The 18885-nt window shown below is 28.0% G+C and overlaps 1 protein-coding gene across 1 annotated transcript; it reads right to left on the minus strand.

The window, feature by feature from the left end:
- Window positions 1-4961: 4961 nt before the first annotated feature.
- LOC112758786 (uncharacterized) lies at window positions 4962-10152 on the minus strand. The gene is made up of 2 exons (XM_025807539.3): window positions 9272-10152; window positions 4962-5162 (listed from the first exon to the last, which is right to left on the minus strand). Exon 1 carries the CDS (start codon window positions 9895-9897, stop codon window positions 9289-9291), a length of 609 nt encoding a protein of 202 aa, XP_025663324.1. The 5' UTR covers window positions 9898-10152; the 3' UTR covers window positions 4962-5162; window positions 9272-9288.
- Window positions 10153-18885: the final 8733 nt, after the last annotated feature.

Genomic DNA, 18885 nt, shown 5'->3' on the forward strand with positions numbered 1-18885 from the left:
CTCCAGCTCTTGTTCTAGTTGCTCGAGTCGACCTTGGTGGCCATGTAGTAGCCCCATGAGGTCAGTGGAATGAGGTTGCCTCTCCTTTCCAAGCTTATGAACCTCATAGAAAACTTTCTTTGATCCCTGGGTATTCGAGGGGCCTTCACCACGCGATTCCTTCACGCCTGAGATGTATTTATTGCTTGACCATTATTGACCGCGTCCTGATGCTCTTGATCGGACTCAGATGCAATGTGTCTGTCTTCATACTGGTTGTCTGCCATTATGCGTCGATCTCGGGGTCCCCGACAACGGCGCCGATGTTCCGGGGGTTACCTAAAACCGAACTGATTGGGCTTGAATGTGTGACCCAAACGTTGAAAAGAGGTGGACTCCGACTGGTTCGCGTCTGTGAGCCGCCTTTCGAGTTGTTTGTATGCTTGAATAGGTGGGAGGTGATACCTGGAAGACACTCTGATACTTAAGTTAGCAAGGGGTTAAGCAGGTTTAGAGTATTGGAACTTAGATGTACCTGAGTGTGTCAGGATATCTACAGGAGACGAGCCAATAACCACCGTTGAAATAGTTCTACTTCTGATGGTGAATAACCGTCCATTTATCTTAGGGTTGTTGGGATCTCCCTTCTAAAAGTGGGAGAGAGATTTACGGGGACAGTTATTCACTTAGATAAGTGTTAAATGCCTGCTTACGTTGACCCCGACCTCTTTAAGGAGATCGAATAGGCAGTGAAAATCGATTTTTTAGATTGGGCCTTTTAGCTCAATTTAAGCCTGGCCTATAATTTGGACTAGGGTATGAACAAAAATCATAAGTAAATATAATATAAAAATATCAATTATAATTATACGATTAAATAAATATTCAAATGTGTAAAAAAATATGAAAAGGTTAAAGACTCGATAAAACTAGTACTATTACTGACCATATTTATGTGGCCATTCAAATAATATGTGTGAAAAAAATTGGATTTTTAAGTTTATTTTAAAATTTGTATTTTTTAACTTGTGGATCTAGTTAAAAGTATCTTATTTTATTAAAATATGAATTTAATAAGATTTAATTAATTACTATGTTAGTTCACTAAATTTTTAATTAAGTTTTTATATATATTTTTAATTAAATTTTTATATTATTTTTAATTTTATAATTAAATTTTTTTTTAGTATAAAAAGTATTATAGTTATTAACTGAATTTTTTTTTGTAAATTAAAAATATTTATAATTAAGAACCTTATATGATTATTGATGACCACATGTTTTTTGGGAGAAATATTATGTTAATTTTAATGTTCTTGACACGAAAAAAATCTAATTATAAAATTAAAAGTGATGTATGGACCCAATTGAAAAAAAAATATAAAAATTTAATTACAAATTTGGTAAAACTATAAAAACCAATAGAATAATTAAAATCATTTAATAAATTAGGTCAATATTAGTATTTTTTAAATTTAAAACTTTTAAGTAATAGAAAGAATAACAAATTTTATTTTCATAAATCATTCCTGGCTAGAAAGTAAAAATAATGTCTATTATTTTTGTCATAAAGTCTCTTCTCCATTTGAAGTCAAGGCCCACATTCATTTTCTCATTAACCCTAGGCTGGATTTTCCTTTTATAGGGGAAGGGGAGGATACACACTAGTAACCCTAACCGGGATCTGGACCTCTTTACATTTATGTTTCTAAATAATTTCTCTTTATTTTTCCATTTTATTATATCCACATATTCAGAAACCTAATAACAGGCCTAGCTAGCTAGTAGCCAGACATATGCACACAAATTTAGCCAAACAAACAAAATAAGTACCATCAAGTGGCAAAAGTTTTCTGATGAATATGTGCAACAAATTGCTACATTCTTTAATTTATTTTCGAATTTGTAATATATATGGAAATTATTGATTACTATCATAGCCGCCATAGCTTTTCAAGCAGTAGAAGAATCGGAAAAGACATGAAGTAATTTAACCTGACCAAGACAAGTGTAAACTGATAGAGAATGATCAAAGCCCACCCAACAAGTTGAGTGAGAGACAGAAAAGAAAGAAGAAAAGGTTTGATCCCACTAGCAAGAGAGATGATAAACAAAATAGATGCAAGTTGTAGGAGGAAAAAAAAAAGGGAAATATGTGATAGAATAACCTTTTTCTATGTATATATATATAACCATGACTCATTATCTTAATACTATATAGTTAACTAAGATTTTTTCCTAAAATAGATTATATATTCTAGCTTATAATTAATAATAACGATGAACTGAATAGCTAGTAGTCTTGGGTATATATGTTTATAACAATGATTAACATGATATTTCACTAAAATAAAAAAAAATATTGAATAATCTTAATGTCGGTCCTTGAGTTTTAATTTGATGGTCATATATGTTTGCTTGTGTCGTTCTTTTCATTCATTGTCATTGTTATTAGCTTCGAAATCTTTTTAGCAAGTTGCTTCCTATCTTTTTTTTTTTTGGTTAATATTCTTTTCACCTCCTAATAAAAATCCAAAGAATGGAAATTTATTAATAATTTTATTCACCCAATAAAAATCCTATGAATTTACAAGATATTATTCATTCTTATATATATATATATATATATATTACCATGTCCGCATATCAGACACATTTTGGATACGATATTTGTCTGATACGTATGTCTGTTGTGTTTAACCATATCTTAATAAAAAAAATTTTTCACACACTTGAACACACTTAAATTAGCTAAATACCCATCACGTGCGTATCAGCGTATATGTCTAACCTTATTCTTAATATGTATTCTTGAAATGAGTTTAGAAATAATATATATTATTATTTATTAAAACAAAAAATATTTTAAATATGCTATATATAATTACAAAAATATTAAAAACAATTAAAAAATGATTTTATATTTTAATAACAATAAAATATCAAAATATCATTATAATTTATTTTAAAAAAATACTTTATATATATATATTTTATAAGATTTTAAAATTCGTATATCTCCATGTCTTGTCTCGTATTGTATCGTACTCTATATTTATGTCAATGTCATGTATCATAGGTTTACACTCATTTAGCCTTAACAAAACTATATCCGGCAATTAGTAACATGGATTTAAAATTAAATTCTTAGTCATGACACGCATTTTTTTAAGACCATATCACATTAACATGGACATACATGAATCCAATAGAATATTAGAGATATAATTATTGATGTGCTTCTTTTTATTTGTTTAAATTTTTAAAAGAAATAAATAATTAAATTAATTTCCAAAAATTATTTTTTAATTAAATTTTAATTTGATCAAATTTTATAAATTTATCATGCTAATAGTAGGGGTGGAACCACTCATATATAAAGGGACAGTGGCCCCCTAAACTTCAATTTTTTTTATAAGTGATGTATAAACTTTAGTTTAGCTCTCTCAATTTTAATTTTAATCTCTTTATATTAAAAAAAATTAAACTTTGGCTTTTTCCCAAATTTTATCTTCGCTCTGGACTAATAGTCAATTAAAATTTCTATGTGTGTTGTAGTATATCACTTAACATGCCACATTAATAAATTTTGGCGCTGTCAATAAAAAAAATAACAGAAGGACTAACAATGCGATTAATTTAAAATCTTTGAAGAATGAATTTGACTAAAAAAAATCTTTTAAAAAATAAGTGGCCTTTCAAAAATGAATTTGACTATTTACCCTAATTTTATAACATAATATCAGAGTTTATATGACTAGAAGATCTACAGCTTGATCTTTGTTATTTTCAAAAAACAAAAAAATAGTATAAGACAAATAAAAATAAAAAAAAGTTTATGCAAGAAAAAAAAATTCACACAAATTAAAAAAAAAGAAAACTATTACATAAGAGGACATATTAAAGATATAATCATTTATGTATCTACTTATATATCCACTTAAATTTCTAAAAAAAATAATATCATGTTAAAAGAAAAGAAATATTTAAGATCCTTATTATCTCTTATAGTTACAAAAAAATAGTGTATTTTTTAGAATTTATCTAAAAGCCTAATTATTTTTTAATTAGTATTAGTTTATTTTTTATTATTTTTTATTTTAAATTTTAAATATTAAATTATAAATTATAAATTTTAATTTTAAATTTTAAAATTTAAATCCTTAAAAAATAATAATTAAAATAATATTTTTTTATAAAAATTTATTAATATTTAATTTACTAATTAAAAATTAGTCCCAATGTTTATTCTTTATTTAACTTATATCTTAAAATACATTATTTTGTGAACTAATTGCTTGAAGAGACAGCTCATAATAATAATAATGTGTTGAAAGAACAAAAGTACGAAAACAAGTAGGTACCATATAGCATTATTTGTCATTAACTATATAACAATATATGTATCCATGATATTCTCGTGGGAATGCTTAATCAATTTGCATGCATATATATGCTCATCAATTATTAGTCTTGCTACACTTTACACTGATGATGATAGCAATATATATATATATATATATATATATACTCTTTTCCAAAGAAATTAAAGCTTTTTCTAAAGAGTAAAGTATTATTTTTATCTCTAACGTTTGAAATAAGTCTTAAAATTATCTCTAACGTTTCAATCATCCTATTTAAGTATCCAATGTTTCAAAATTGACTCAATATTATCCTGTCATTAGGGATCCGTTAACAGAATTGGTAGTGAGACAAAATTGAGACGATTTTAAAACATTAGAAACTTAAATAGGACGAAAATGTTGGGACAAAAACGATACATAGAAATAAATTTTAATTTTATCATTCAATAATATCAATTTTTTATTGTATATAATATTCAATTATTTTTTAATCATATCTAAGTAAATTACATTTAATCATATTATTTTTATTCTAAATAAATTAATTCTTTTATAATTTTACTCTTAAAGTAATGTAATTTTTTTATAAATAAATAAATTTTACACTTTCATTCTAAATAATGTAATTTTACTTTTATTACTTAGGGCCCGTTTGGAAAACTCTAGAAGTAGTTTTTTTTTAACTTTTGACTTATAAAAAGTAGTAGTATTAATGTCGGGTGCAATTTTCAAAACCAAATTGCAACTTTCTAAGAAGCTATTTTGGAGCTTAGACCATCTCCAGTAGGGAACTCATCCCAGTTCCTGTTTATGACCCACCTGTCATAAAAAGTAACTCCACATCAGCTTTTGCGTCATAAACAATAAATAGGAACTCAAAGCATCTCTCTCTTCTCCATTAGGAGGAACTAACTTTAGTCCCTATTGTGGTCCCACTTAATTAATTAATTAAAATACTTAAAATTAATATAATTAATTTTTTTTAATAATATTATTTAAATTTATAAATTTAAAAATAATTCATTATTAAAAGATATTAATATTAAATAAATTCATATATAATAATAATACACAATATATAATTCGAGATTATACTAATTTATAGTTTTGTGTTTACAACTGCTAATTTTAATAATATCATTAGCATTTTAAATTTTAAAAATAAAAATAACCAACTCAACTAAAAATTATTTTATAAGGTATAAAAATTAAATTTATTTTTTAATGTAAGTAAATTTAATTAATTATAATTTAATATAATAATATAAATAATATTCAATATTAATTATAATATAAATAATTAATTAAATAAAAACTTAATTGTTTAATCTAATTAATTATTTAATTAATTATTATTTAAATAATTAATATAAATTATTAATTAAATAAAAATATAATTATTTAATATAATTTTTATTATAATTATTACTAATTTAATTATTATTTAATTATTTCAGATTTTATATTATTATTTTTTTATAACTTGCCAAATGGCAAGTTGTTATTGGTTAATTTGAGTCCCTGCTTAGAGGGATTCCCTTACTTTGATCCTTGTGCGGGAACTCACTCCTTCTCTCCTCCAATGGTTAGAGTTCCTATATGTCAGAAAAAAGTCAAAGAGGAACTCACCATTGGAGATGCTCTTATAGAGAAGTTAAAAAAAATGACTTCTCTCATAATACTTCTACTTTTCATTACATTTCTTTAAAATAAGCACTTTTAGAGTTAAAAATCCAAACACAAAATAACTTATTTATAAGTTACTTTTAACAGAGTCATTTATTGTTTAAGTTATTTTATCAAAAAGAGCTTAATTAAGTTAGTTACTCAAACTGGGCCTAAAGTAACTTTATTAATCACATTACTTATAACTTTTTTTTATAATTTTACACTTAAAGTAATATAATTTTTTATAAATAAATAACTTTTACATTTTCATTTTAAATAATGTAATTTTACTTTCATTACTTAATCACATTACTTATAATTTTTTTTATAATTCTACACTTTCATTCTAAATAAATTAATTTTTTTATAATTTTACACTTAAAATAATGTAATTTTTTTATAAATAAATAACTTTTACACTTTCATTCTAAATAATGTAATTTTACTTTCATTACTTAATCACACATTACTTATATTTTTTTTTTAATTTTACACTTTTATTCTAATCACATGACATTATTTATTTAAAATGAAAGTGTAAAATTTATTTATTTATAAAAAAAATACATTACTTTAAGTTTAAAATTATAAAAAATAAATTTATTTAGAATGAAAGTAACGTGATTAAGTGTAATTTACTTAGATATGATAAAAAAAATTGAATACTATGTACAGTAAAAAATTGATATTATTGAAAGATAAAATTAAAATTTTATATGTATCGTTTTTGTTCCCAACATTTTCGTCCTATTTAAATCCCTAACATTTCAAAATCGTCTCAATTTTGTTCAGCCGTCAATTCTGTTAACGGATCCCTAACAGCAGAACAACATTAAATCAATTTTAAAACGTTAAGTACTTAAATAAGATGATTAAAACATTAAAAATAATATTAAAAGTTACCCCAAACGTTAGGACAAAAAAAATACTTTACTCTTTTTCTAAATATATATAGTAAATATATATAGGTTTCACCTTTTTCCATGTTTGGCCTATTATACTAATTGTTATCAGAAGAAATAAAACTCATTGAACTTTATTATTAATTATAACATATATATTGTTTCCTGATCTCATCATTTTCTGAAATAACTGTCTCATCCTGAGAAATTGATATTAACAATAATACAATATCAAAGGAGCAATAATAATGTTTAGTTTATCCATATATATAGCTATAAGGCTTATTCTGTAAATTATCTATATAATTAGTGACCCATATATATATATAGGGGCTTAGACACTTAGTGAATATAAAATCATAAAGAAAGATATAGGTTGTGATTGAATAAATTAAAGTGGACAAGCTAAGAAGCGAATTAATCTTCCAAAGGCTTGAGGCAGTGATAAACAAGCCTAATGAGGAAACTTTATCCTTTATTTTGTGATCTATATCTTAATATATAGGCAATTTGCATTGATTAATTATTTACTGTTTTATATGAAATTCTATCTGATCTTATCCACCTGCACTACACTATATATTCTGCTATAGTGATGGACAGATGAAAAATGAAGGGAAGTTGGTGTTCATTAACTTAAATCTCCTCATCATTAAGTAATTTGTAATTTTCTTTTAACAATTATTTTCATTGATATCATTTTGTTGCCTTTGTGTTTGGTTTTTTTTTAATACATTTATTTCTAGTCAATATATTATGATAAATTATGAAGAGCATTACATTGTTAAAATATACATTAACTCTAAATACAAATTTAATCTTAGCTTTCTTTTAAGAAAATATCACTTTCACTTGATACCTCCCCCCCCCCCTCCAAAAATAGTGTCTTCATAAATTTCACTTAACCTTAAGACATTTTGGAGGAAAATGTTAGATGAATATATAAGTTAGTAATTAAGTCCAAATAGATTTTTCTGTAAGTATAGTGACTTGACTAATCTAAAATAATTTAACAAAATTAACAAATTTTCTTTTACATCTAACTAATTTATTAATTGTACACTTAGCATGATTTAGTAAATAAATATTATTTTAAACTGTGACGTTATTTTTTTTTTCTTTTTTTCTTTAACTAAAATTTTTGTTATTAGTCCTTAAGTTATTGAACCAATTTGGTTGAATTTAGTTATCAAAATAATTTGACTACTTAACATTTCTAAATTTTAGTGTGCTTTTTTTCCTTTGTTTTACACATAAATATAAAAAAAAATATAAGAATATAGAAAACTAACTTTTATTTATATTAACCAACTTTAGAGTTTAGAGTTTATAATTTAAAATATAAAATAAAAAATTTATGATTTAAGATAAAATATAAAATAAATAAAATATTTTTTAAAAAATGATCTAATATTAATTAAAAAAATTAATTATCTATCTTCTAAATATAAATAGTTGTGCTAAATATTTTGGACAACAACAAAGTAGAACGATAATATTAAAGAAACAAAAAATTAAAACTTGATTTATTAATTTTTATATAATAATTAATAAATATTAAATAAAATAAATTCTAACTATTTTTTATTTTTATTTTTTTTATCAGATATTTTTTAACAAAGTAAAGTCTGAAGATCAAAAGTTTGCAAACAAACTGCCGCAACGATATATGTATTTGTAATGTGTAATTAATACTCTTCATTCAAATCAAGGACGTACATTTTGGCACACAATCAAAAAAAGTTTCTTATTTTTTCATCATATCCAGAACCTACCGTTTCAGCCTTTACTATTTGAATTATTAAATGTACTAAAAATAAATGGGTCATTCAAGTCTTCTTTACGTGAGTTTGGTCCCCATTTCTCTTTCCACACTTTTTTATTTCCAACATCAAATTCAAGTCCTTCCCCCAAATATAAAATAAAATAAAATATAAAAAAACTCAGTTTCTTGTAACTTGCTAAGTAACTTTTTAATCACACCAAACCCGAATATACCAAAAGGACGCAAACTATTTCCAGAAATAATTATCCTAAATATTATCCTAGAGTTATCCTATGCTAATTAAATATATCCTCATCACAATATTTACCTAAATTCTATTATATTCCATCAACTTGGCCATATATATAGACACATCACACACATTCAACTTAAAGAAATTAGGAGTACAGATAATTAACTAATTATTATAAAGTAATAATAATGTAATTATTATATGATAGTTAATTATAGACAAACTGCAACAAAGTAAGATTGACCATTTGATCCCAAATATTTTTTCCCGAAAATCAACACATTGAATTAAAACTAAAGCAACAATTATTTGCCAATAACAACAATAAATTAAAACTTGCCTTGAGATAATTGTTCATCATTGATGAACATAATTGTAGTGCATCACCACTTGATCAAGTTGGGGAGATTCATAGTAGACACTTGATGGAATGAAGGACGAGATGCTCTCTATCATCTGAGGCGTGAAAACTTCATCAAACGGCTCAAAGCTCTCTATTGACGAAGATCCTCCTCTTTCTCCTCCTTCGCCGGCGACAATTTTTTCTTCCCAATTAGGGTTTTCCGGCGGAGGAAGAAGAGAAGGAGGAGAAGGAGGAGGTACTACCACAAGTGTATCATCGTTTACTTCATCATAACCAACTTTATCCGTACAATTATTATCATCATAACCCCCTTTAGTATTATTATTATTATTGCTGTCGTCGTCGCCGTCGTGGTCGCTGCCATAACCCTTGAATCTAGAAGAGTCATAAGGAAATTCAGCATCCTGGCCGGTGAGCTCTTGCACCAAAGCCCTAAATTCGGAGGCACTAGTCTTCACCTTCATGGGGTTGGATATGTACACAACCTTGATTTCCTTCTTGTTATTATTGTTGTTCTTCTTCTTCTGCTTATTGCTTCTTTTAGTTGGTGTTTTTTGTTGGACACCATTCATGGCTGAAGAAGAATTCCCAAGGCTATCCATGCTCCTGAAAATTAAGATCAAGATTATAATAATAACAACAACTTTACATAGAAACAAGTGAAGGCTATTGGTACCGAAGATTTTTTGGACAAATTATAGGGTGGGTAATATAGCTGTGTACTTCTCTGTGGAAAAATAAAGAGAAACAGACCAGAAAAAAAAAGATGTATATAAAAGATGACAATAAGAGAATAAAATTTTAGCTATAAAAGAAACTGCTAATAATTAATAAATTATTATTTGTATTTAATTTTATTATTACATTTGTTTGTTATTTTAATTAACGGCATATATATTTTATTTAATAAGAAATCATATATTAATTTAGTGTAGAAATATGATAAGTATACAAATATTGTTGATGATGCTATCTATCTCAGCCGACACTAGGCGCGTGCATCCTTTTTAGAGCAGTGGCAAAGCATACAAAGATTCTATTGGTCCGTTTGTATCTAATTTTGGTGAACAATAAATGTGTATAGTAATTTGAAGTGAAAACTGTTGGGCCATTAAGATGCGTGGAATGCACGCGCTGAGTCTTTGGCTGGGGGTGCATTATCATGATCTAGGGATTTCAATGATGACGACACGTGGCCGTCGCTGAAGGGGCGATCTAGATGTGATGACGTTGTTGGAGGGACCGTAGATGACGTCACCAATGGAAAGTTGGATTGCCACTTGCCAAGTGAAGCTGAGTGGAGAAAAGCGGGTTCGGCTTCGATAATTGTTCCATTTCTAAATTGGAAAAACATTTATTTATGAAAAAGAAAAGAGGAAAATTCCTTTGAATTAGTAATTTTTTTAATATTTTTTGTTATTATTTGATGAGTATAAATATTAAATTATTTTTAATAAAAAAATTATTAATTTGTGTACAAATTTTAAAAAAATATAAATAAAAATTATATTAATTCATATGTACAAAATTTTAATAAATATAAGTGTAAATTATATATTTTTTGTGTATAAAATTTCTATAAATATGAGTCTAAATTATTGTTAGTTAAAAATAACAATATTTTCTCAACATATAGTGTTGTTAAAAAATAGGAATTTTTTCTAAAATAAAATTAAAAAAAAATATTATTTTCTAAAACCCCATTTTTTAACTTTAATTTTTTAAATACGATTTTTTTTTGTTAAAACAAGTTCGCCGCACTTGGGCGAACTCTATAATTTTTATAGAGTTCGCCTAACCCGGCGAACTTTACTTCAAATTTAAAAAAAAATGACTAACTCAAATTCTTAAGTTTCACAGCAGACAATAGTAACTATTATCATCATCTCCATAGTACATAAGAATACACAATAGTACACAGAAATAAGTCATATTTTATTGGATAAATAATATTTTTTTTAATTTATAATGGAAAAAAAATCTTGATTAAAATATGGCTTATTTATGTGTATTTGTATATTTCTGGTTGCCATTGGTGCCGGTGATATTGAAGAAGTCATGATTGTTGTCGGTATACTTCTGTGTAAAAATTAAAATTTTTGAAAATTTAGAAAAGGTCCGGCGAACTCACTCTAACTAAAAAAAATCGCATTTCTAAAATTAAAGTTGGAATATTGGGTTTAGGGAAATAATAAATTTTTTTGTTTCATTTCAAAAAAAAATCTTTAAAAAATATATTAATTAAAGTATTTTTAGTTAAATTTCAATTAAATTTTTGTTAAATTATTATTTTTTTAATAATAGAACTGATATATTTTATGAAATAAGATAAATACAAAAAATAAATACAAAAAATTTTTATATTGAAGAGAACTTTTTAGTGAAAACACAAATGTCTGTATAAATAAAAACATAAACAAAAAAAAATGTTAAAAGTAGGTGTATTTAATCTAAATCAACTCAGATAAAACTATCTTTCAATCTAATCGAAACATAAAAAATGCACTAATTTAAATTAGTTTGAATTTCATTTTTGAAAGATTATATGGAGTGGACCATAATTCGAATCCATTTTTTAAAGATCGCAAAATATGATATAATATTATTATTTATTATTTATTATTAAATATAAATTTTATATGTAATATATTTAATTTGTTATATATTTTTATTTTATTCATGTATTATTATTATTATTTAATAAAAATTTTAGGTTAAATTACATAGTTAATCCTTACGCTTTCAATCAAATTAAAAATTGATCCCTACACTTTAAAAATTTATAATTAAATCCGTAAAAAAATTCAAATTTGTAATTGGTCCATACCGTTCAAACAATATTTAATTTAACGGAATATTCGTTAGCATATTCACTATGTTGAGCATGTGAGTTGCACGTGCAAAAGGTGGAGAGCAAACGACTCTATTTCTGTCTTCTAAATTTTATAATGAGTAAATTATTGTTTTTGTCCCAAACGTTTGGGATAAGTCTCAAAGTTGTCCCAAAGGTTTGAATCGTCCTATTTAAGTCCCTAACGTTTCAAAATTGACTCAATGTTATCCTGCCGTTAAGAATCTGTTAACGGAATTAATGGCGGGACAAAATTGAGACGATTTTGAAACGTGGGACTTAAATAGGACAAACACGTTGGGGGACAAAAGCGATACATAGAAATAAATTTTAATTTTATCCTTCAATAATATCATTTTTTACGGTACATAGTTATTCAATTATTTTTTAATCACATCTAAGTAAATTACACTTAATCACATTAATTTTATTCTAAAGAAATTTATTTTTTTTATAATTTTACTCTTAGAACTGTTTACTTATCATAAAATATTTGTAGAATGACTAGTACATAAACTTGTGGGGAAAAAAATGATACATATACAATAAAGTAATGCGATTCAACTCATTTTACAAACATTTCATGATGAGTAAAAATCTTTAAGAGTAAAATTATAAAAAATAAATTTATTTAGAATCAAAGTAATGAGATTAAGTGTAATTTACTTAAATATGATTAAAAAATAATTAAATAACTATGTATCATGAAAGATTGATATTGGTGAAGGATAAAATTAAAATTTATTTCTATGTATCGTTTTTGTCCTCAACATTTTTGTCCTATTTAAGTCCCTAACGTTTTAAAATCGTCTCAATTTTATCCCGCCGTCAATTCCGTTAACAGATTTCTAACGACAGGACAACATTGAGTTAATTTTGAAATGTTAAGGACTTAAATAGGACGATTCAAACACTAGGAACAACTTTGAGACTTACCCCAAACATTGGGGACAAAAACGATACTTTACTCTTTTATAATAACCAAAAACCCCACTTGCACGCTTCATTGTCTTCGCGTTTTATCCCCCTCAAAATCTTTTTTCACTCATGCTTTTTTTCCATCGTTGGAATTGATTGTTGAGTGTGGTTCGGACCGTGTGGAGTTGGTGATTGATTGACCTTGTTGAAAGTTGAAGAGTGAAATTTGCAAGAACAACACTAAAACAGGTAAGAGTTCCTAATCCCTAGTCCCTACACAGTTGTGATGTGAATGTTATGATTTTACTCTTTTTTCGATTTTTATTTTTCTAGTGGAGGTTAAACTATCTACTGTATTTAGAATTTCTCTGATAAGTCTATGATTTTTTTTTTGGGTAGTGATAGAAGATTTACTGTTTACTGTTCATCTCCACCATGGTGGTCAGTTAGTTAGTACAAGAGGAGGGAAAGAATATCTTGATGAAATAATAGTGGAAGTGTTACGGTTTAACTTAGATGAGTGGTCCATGTAAGAAATTGTTACTGAGCTAAAAGAACTTGGATACACGGACAATGCTAAAATTTAGTGGAATAATCCTAGAGCTGCATTGAATGATGGCTTTAGGAAGTTGAAGTCTGATGGAGATATGATGAGAATGGATAAGTTTGTAGTGGATCAAAAGACTAAACACTACCATATGTATGTGGTTAATGGATACAGACAAGAAAATGAGATTAAAATAACCTCAAATGATGAGGACTATGTACCTTCTGATGGTGAATACAGTGGTGATACTTTAGTTGAAGTAGAAGTGGTCAGTTAATCAGAGTTTTCAAGTGAAGATAACAAGTTTGATGACAGTGCTGATGATGGTGATCATGAGGATCACTTTGATTTTGATGTTGAAGATGAAAATCAACAAGGTCAGCATCCAAATGTCTTGGGAGATAACAGTGGCTCATTAGGAGAAGATGATAATAATATTAATGTGAAAGTTGGTGTGAAAACTAACAAAGGAAGGGTGAGTGAAGATAGTACAAAAATTGATGTTAGAGATATTTCTTCACGTTATGAGACAGTCATTGGATAGCTATGATGAAGATTTTGATGAGCCAATAAAGAGGAAGAGGTATCCTAGATATAATGAAGCTAACATGAATGTTGATTATGAGTTTCGATTGGGGACTAAATTTAAGTCTATTGCTGAGTTTAAGGAGGCTATTAAGGAGCATGCATTGTTGAATAGGAGGGACATTAGATATGTCAAGAACGATCAGGTTAGATGCAAAGTCAAATGTAAGGATTTAGGTGGAGAGTACCTATAGATGGTATTTGCAAGTAAAGTAGAAAAATATGAATGTGTTAGACTGAAGACATTGAAGAGCAAGCACACTTATGAAAGGAATTACAGTAGTTGTCCTGCATTCAGCAATTGAATTGTAAAGAAAATCACCAATAACTTAAGTAGAGGGGAAGATATGAAGTTAGGTACTGTAATTCAAACACGTCAAGATAAATACATGACAAATATATCTGTGTGGAAGGCTTATTGGACAAGGAAATAGGCAAAAAAAGTTGTGCATGAAAAGATAGTGCTGCAATATGGGAGGATCAGTGACTACTGTGCAAAGGTACTGAGAGCAAACCCTGGATCTACACTGAAGCTGAAGTTGGATAAACCTTCTCCAACAATCCAGGTGAGGTTTGTGCGAATGTATATGTGTTTGGATGCTATGAAAAAAGGGTTCCTGACTACTTGTAGGCCTATTATAAGATTGGATAGTTGCCATCTGAAGGGTGATCATGGACAATAATTGTTGGTTGCTATAAGTAAAGATCCTAATTATAACTATTTTTCCTAGCAGTTGCAGCAGTGGAGGCAAAGACTAAAGATTCAATGGGCCTGATTTTTGGAGTTATTACTTCATGACATTGGTGACTTCACAGCTAAGAAATGGGTCTCTATGTTTGACCATCAAAAGACAAGGCACTTAACTTTAAATAATATGACCAAATGTTTACATTTTCAATGAATTTTATTCTTACATAACTTGTTAAAATATTACCTGAAAAATTGATTACGACAGGAGTTACTTCAAATATTTCATGAAATGCTTTCGGTAGTTAAGCATAGGTTTTGCCTTAAGCACCTATATGCCAATTGTAAGAAGGCCTTTGAAGGGGGTACAATTTTAATGGACTTGATTCTCTCTACTGCTAAAACAACTTGATGGCGGGCAAATCATCGGTCTAGAATTTCTTTTCAATAAAAGAGAATCGCTTCGTTGCAAGTATAATTCTAGACCAACAATCGACTTCATTAGAGTTTAATTTTATTTGTCACAAGTGCAAACCAATAAAAATACCGAGAGTATTAGATCTCGGGTCGTCTCTCAAAGGAATTGCTGTGAGGTATGCGTATTATCAGTTATGAAGTTCCAGGGGATTTGCAGATAAGAGAACAATAATCTAAATGACAATAAAACTAAGAAAACAACTAAAGATAACAATTCCTAAAGAGGCATTCATGGAAAGGATTAAGAATCAAGGTTTTCTATCCTAGTCATTAATCATGACACAATAATTACCAAGAGCTAAGCCTATTACGTTATCCCCATATTGAGAGAAAGTCAAATGAACCTAGTTAATCCCAATCCATAAGTAGCATCAATGGAAATAAGATCAACTAACAACTCTAGATCACCAATCTAAATTGGGTATTAATGACTCAAGATTACCAAACTTCTCTTTCCAAGCCTAGGATGCTCAAAATCTACTTTAAAACTAAGCCAAGCATTCCATCAAACACTTGGAAGTTATAAAAAAAAGCATATTAAATTGTAATAATAATAAAATCTACTACTACCAAATACAAGAAAATAATAATAACAATCTAAACAGACATCAATAAACATAAAAATATCAAATTACATTAAATAAAATTAAAAGTAACAAAGGTTCATGAAACTAGAAGTGACACAAATGAGAAATTAACAAGATAAACTAAGAAAATTAAGGCAATAGAATAAAGAAAGGTAAAAAAAATAGATAAAAACAAGAAATAAAACCTAAATCTAAAAGAGATTAACCTAATTCTAAAGAGAAGAAGGAGCTTCTCTCTCTAGAAAATGACCTAAAGCATGATTCCTAAGCTACCCTAATTGCTCACCCCTTGTTCCATCTTGAATTTGGCTTCAAATACTTTAGAAAATGAGTTGGATTTGGGCCTGAGTGAGCTCAGAAATTACCAGCCACAATTTTTTTAAGTGAGTCACGTGTCGAGTGTCACGCATACGCGAAACTGGGCAGATTTCCAAACTTCATTTCTTCATGAATTCTTCACTTTGCTTACTTTTTCTTCATTTCTTTGATCCAATCCTTGCCTCTTAAGCATGAAATCACTAAACAAACACATCAAGGCATCGAGTAGAATCAAAGTGAATTAAATTTAGCATTAAAGGCCTAAAAAGCATGTTTTCACTCTTAAGCACAAATTAGGAGAAATTCACAAAATCATGCTATTTTATTGAATAAATGTGAGATAAGTTAATAAAATCCACTAAATTCAACACAAGATAAACCCTAAAATTAGGATTTATCAACCTCCCTACACTTAAACTAAGCATGTCCTCATGCTAAGTTAAGAACGATACAAGAAAGGGGTATCAATATTTATTCAATGCAAACTACCTATATGCAACCTATCTACATGCATGCAACAACTTGGTCAAAATAAATCAATTTCCAAAAAAACGTGTATAAACATAAGGGCTAAAGCAATCATAATCAAATCAAATCCACAATTGAATTGAGTTATTGAAAAGAATTTAACAACTTGCGAGAAGGAGATAATAATCGGTGGAAACATAGAATTGAGCAATCGAACCCTCACCAGATGTGTATACACTCTAATTGCTCAAGTGTATAGGGTTGATTCACTTAATTTTCCTCTAATCATGCTTTCTAAGATTTGTTTTTCATCTAACAATAAACAATTATTCAATGTATGCATACAAATATTATGAGGACTTTCCACAAGATTGTAATGGGGTTAGGGTTAAGGTAAGGATATATATATAGGTTAAATTACACAGTTGGTCCCTATACTTTTGGTGAAATTGCAAATTGGTCCTTACACTTTAAAAGTTTGTAATTGGGTCCCTAAAGATAATTAAAATTTGTAATTTAGTCCCCGTCATTCAAAAAGTGTTTGATTTAACAGAATATTTTCAGAATATTCTCTATTTTGAACATGTGACCTGCACATGTTTGCAATAGGGACTAATTTGCAACTTTAGTGAAAGTATGAGGACCAACCGTGTAATTTAACCATTTGAAAATGACCAAAAACTCCCTAGACTATCTCAATCCACCCTACCCCTCCCCAGCTCTCTCACTCTCACTTTCTCACTTTCCAAAATGGCACCCCAACCCCAATGCTCTCTGTCTCTCACCTCGGCTCACAATCGTTGTGCCTCTCGCCTCCGTCACCATGCCGAATTCACTAATAAATTGAGTTGCTATTTTTGTGTTGATTTGTTGCTATTTTTTTATTAGACATTAAATTATTTGCTTTGAGCATGCTTGTGATTGGAATTATTCTCTTTCATTTATCGTCGGTGTTCAGTATTGGGATTGGAAGAGAAGAAAAAGTTGTCGGATGAGAGAGGCGAGATGGAGAAAGGAGGTGAGACCTGACTCGTGAGCACAAATGCGGTGGATCCGGCGTAGCGACGGTGAACCGAGGTGAGAGATAGAGAGCGGTGGAGTTTGGGTGTCGTTTTAGAAAGTGAGAAAGTGAGAGTGAGAGAGTTGGGGGGGGACGGGGTAGGTTCAGATAGTCTAGGGAGTTTTTGGTCACTCCAAATGATTAAATTACACAATTGATCCCCATACTTTCACTAAAATTATAAATTGGTCCCTGTTGTCAAACATGTGCAGGTCACATGTTCAAAATAAAGAATATTCTGAGAATATTCTGTTAAATCAAACACTTTTTGAACGGTGGGGACTAAATTACAAATTTTAATTCTCTTTAGGGACTCAATTATAAACTTTTAAAGTGTAGGGACTAATTTGTAATTTCACTGAAAGTGTAGGGACTAACTGTGTAATTTAACCATATATATATATATATATATATATATATATATATATATATATATTGAAATTTGCATCTTTGATTAACCTACGCTCTCACCAAACACATATAACAACCCATACAATTTAAATACAAACCTATCTACTAGAGCAGGAGATAAATCTTCTATTTTGATTCATCACAGTATTGGATGTTCGAAGTGTCAGCGAATCTCTACAAAAGGAGTGAGTCCTTCTCTCCTTACCTTTCACATCTTCTTCTTCATCAATCCACTCAAAGAAATTACATTTTGGTAACTTACAACAAGTCACAAATATACTACCTAAGCTATTCATGGATGACGAGAAGAGCTCCATCACCTTTTTCCCATAGAAACATCAATATCTTCTCTTGTTCATACTCCTAGATGTTGAGATTTTTTTAAATAATTGGTTTGGATCCATTCAAACTTGAAAAAAGTCTTTAACCCTAACAAAGATACTAGAAATATGTTGTGAGAGATCTTCATCTTCTCATTCAAAACGAATCCTTAAAACATTGCTTCGTAAAAGCATTATGGTAAAATAATAACATTTAACGTTTTTTTTTTACATTGAATGTTAGTGGGACTCAATTATAAATTTTAATTTTCTTTAGGGATATTAGAATATAGTTAGAATTAATTAGGATCAATTAGTATATCTGAATATTTATTATAGAAAATTACGTCTTTATTATCA

This window comes from Arachis hypogaea, chromosome 16 (assembly GCF_003086295.3).
Source record: "Arachis hypogaea cultivar Tifrunner chromosome 16, arahy.Tifrunner.gnm2.J5K5, whole genome shotgun sequence".
Lineage (NCBI taxonomy): Eukaryota > Viridiplantae > Streptophyta > Magnoliopsida > Fabales > Fabaceae > Arachis > Arachis hypogaea.

Bases quoted from the DNA above. Each gene is read 5' to 3' on its own strand.
- LOC112758786 (XM_025807539.3), bottom strand. From the start codon at position 9,897: ATGGATAGCCTTGGGAATTCTTCTTCAGCCATGAATGGTGTCCAACAA.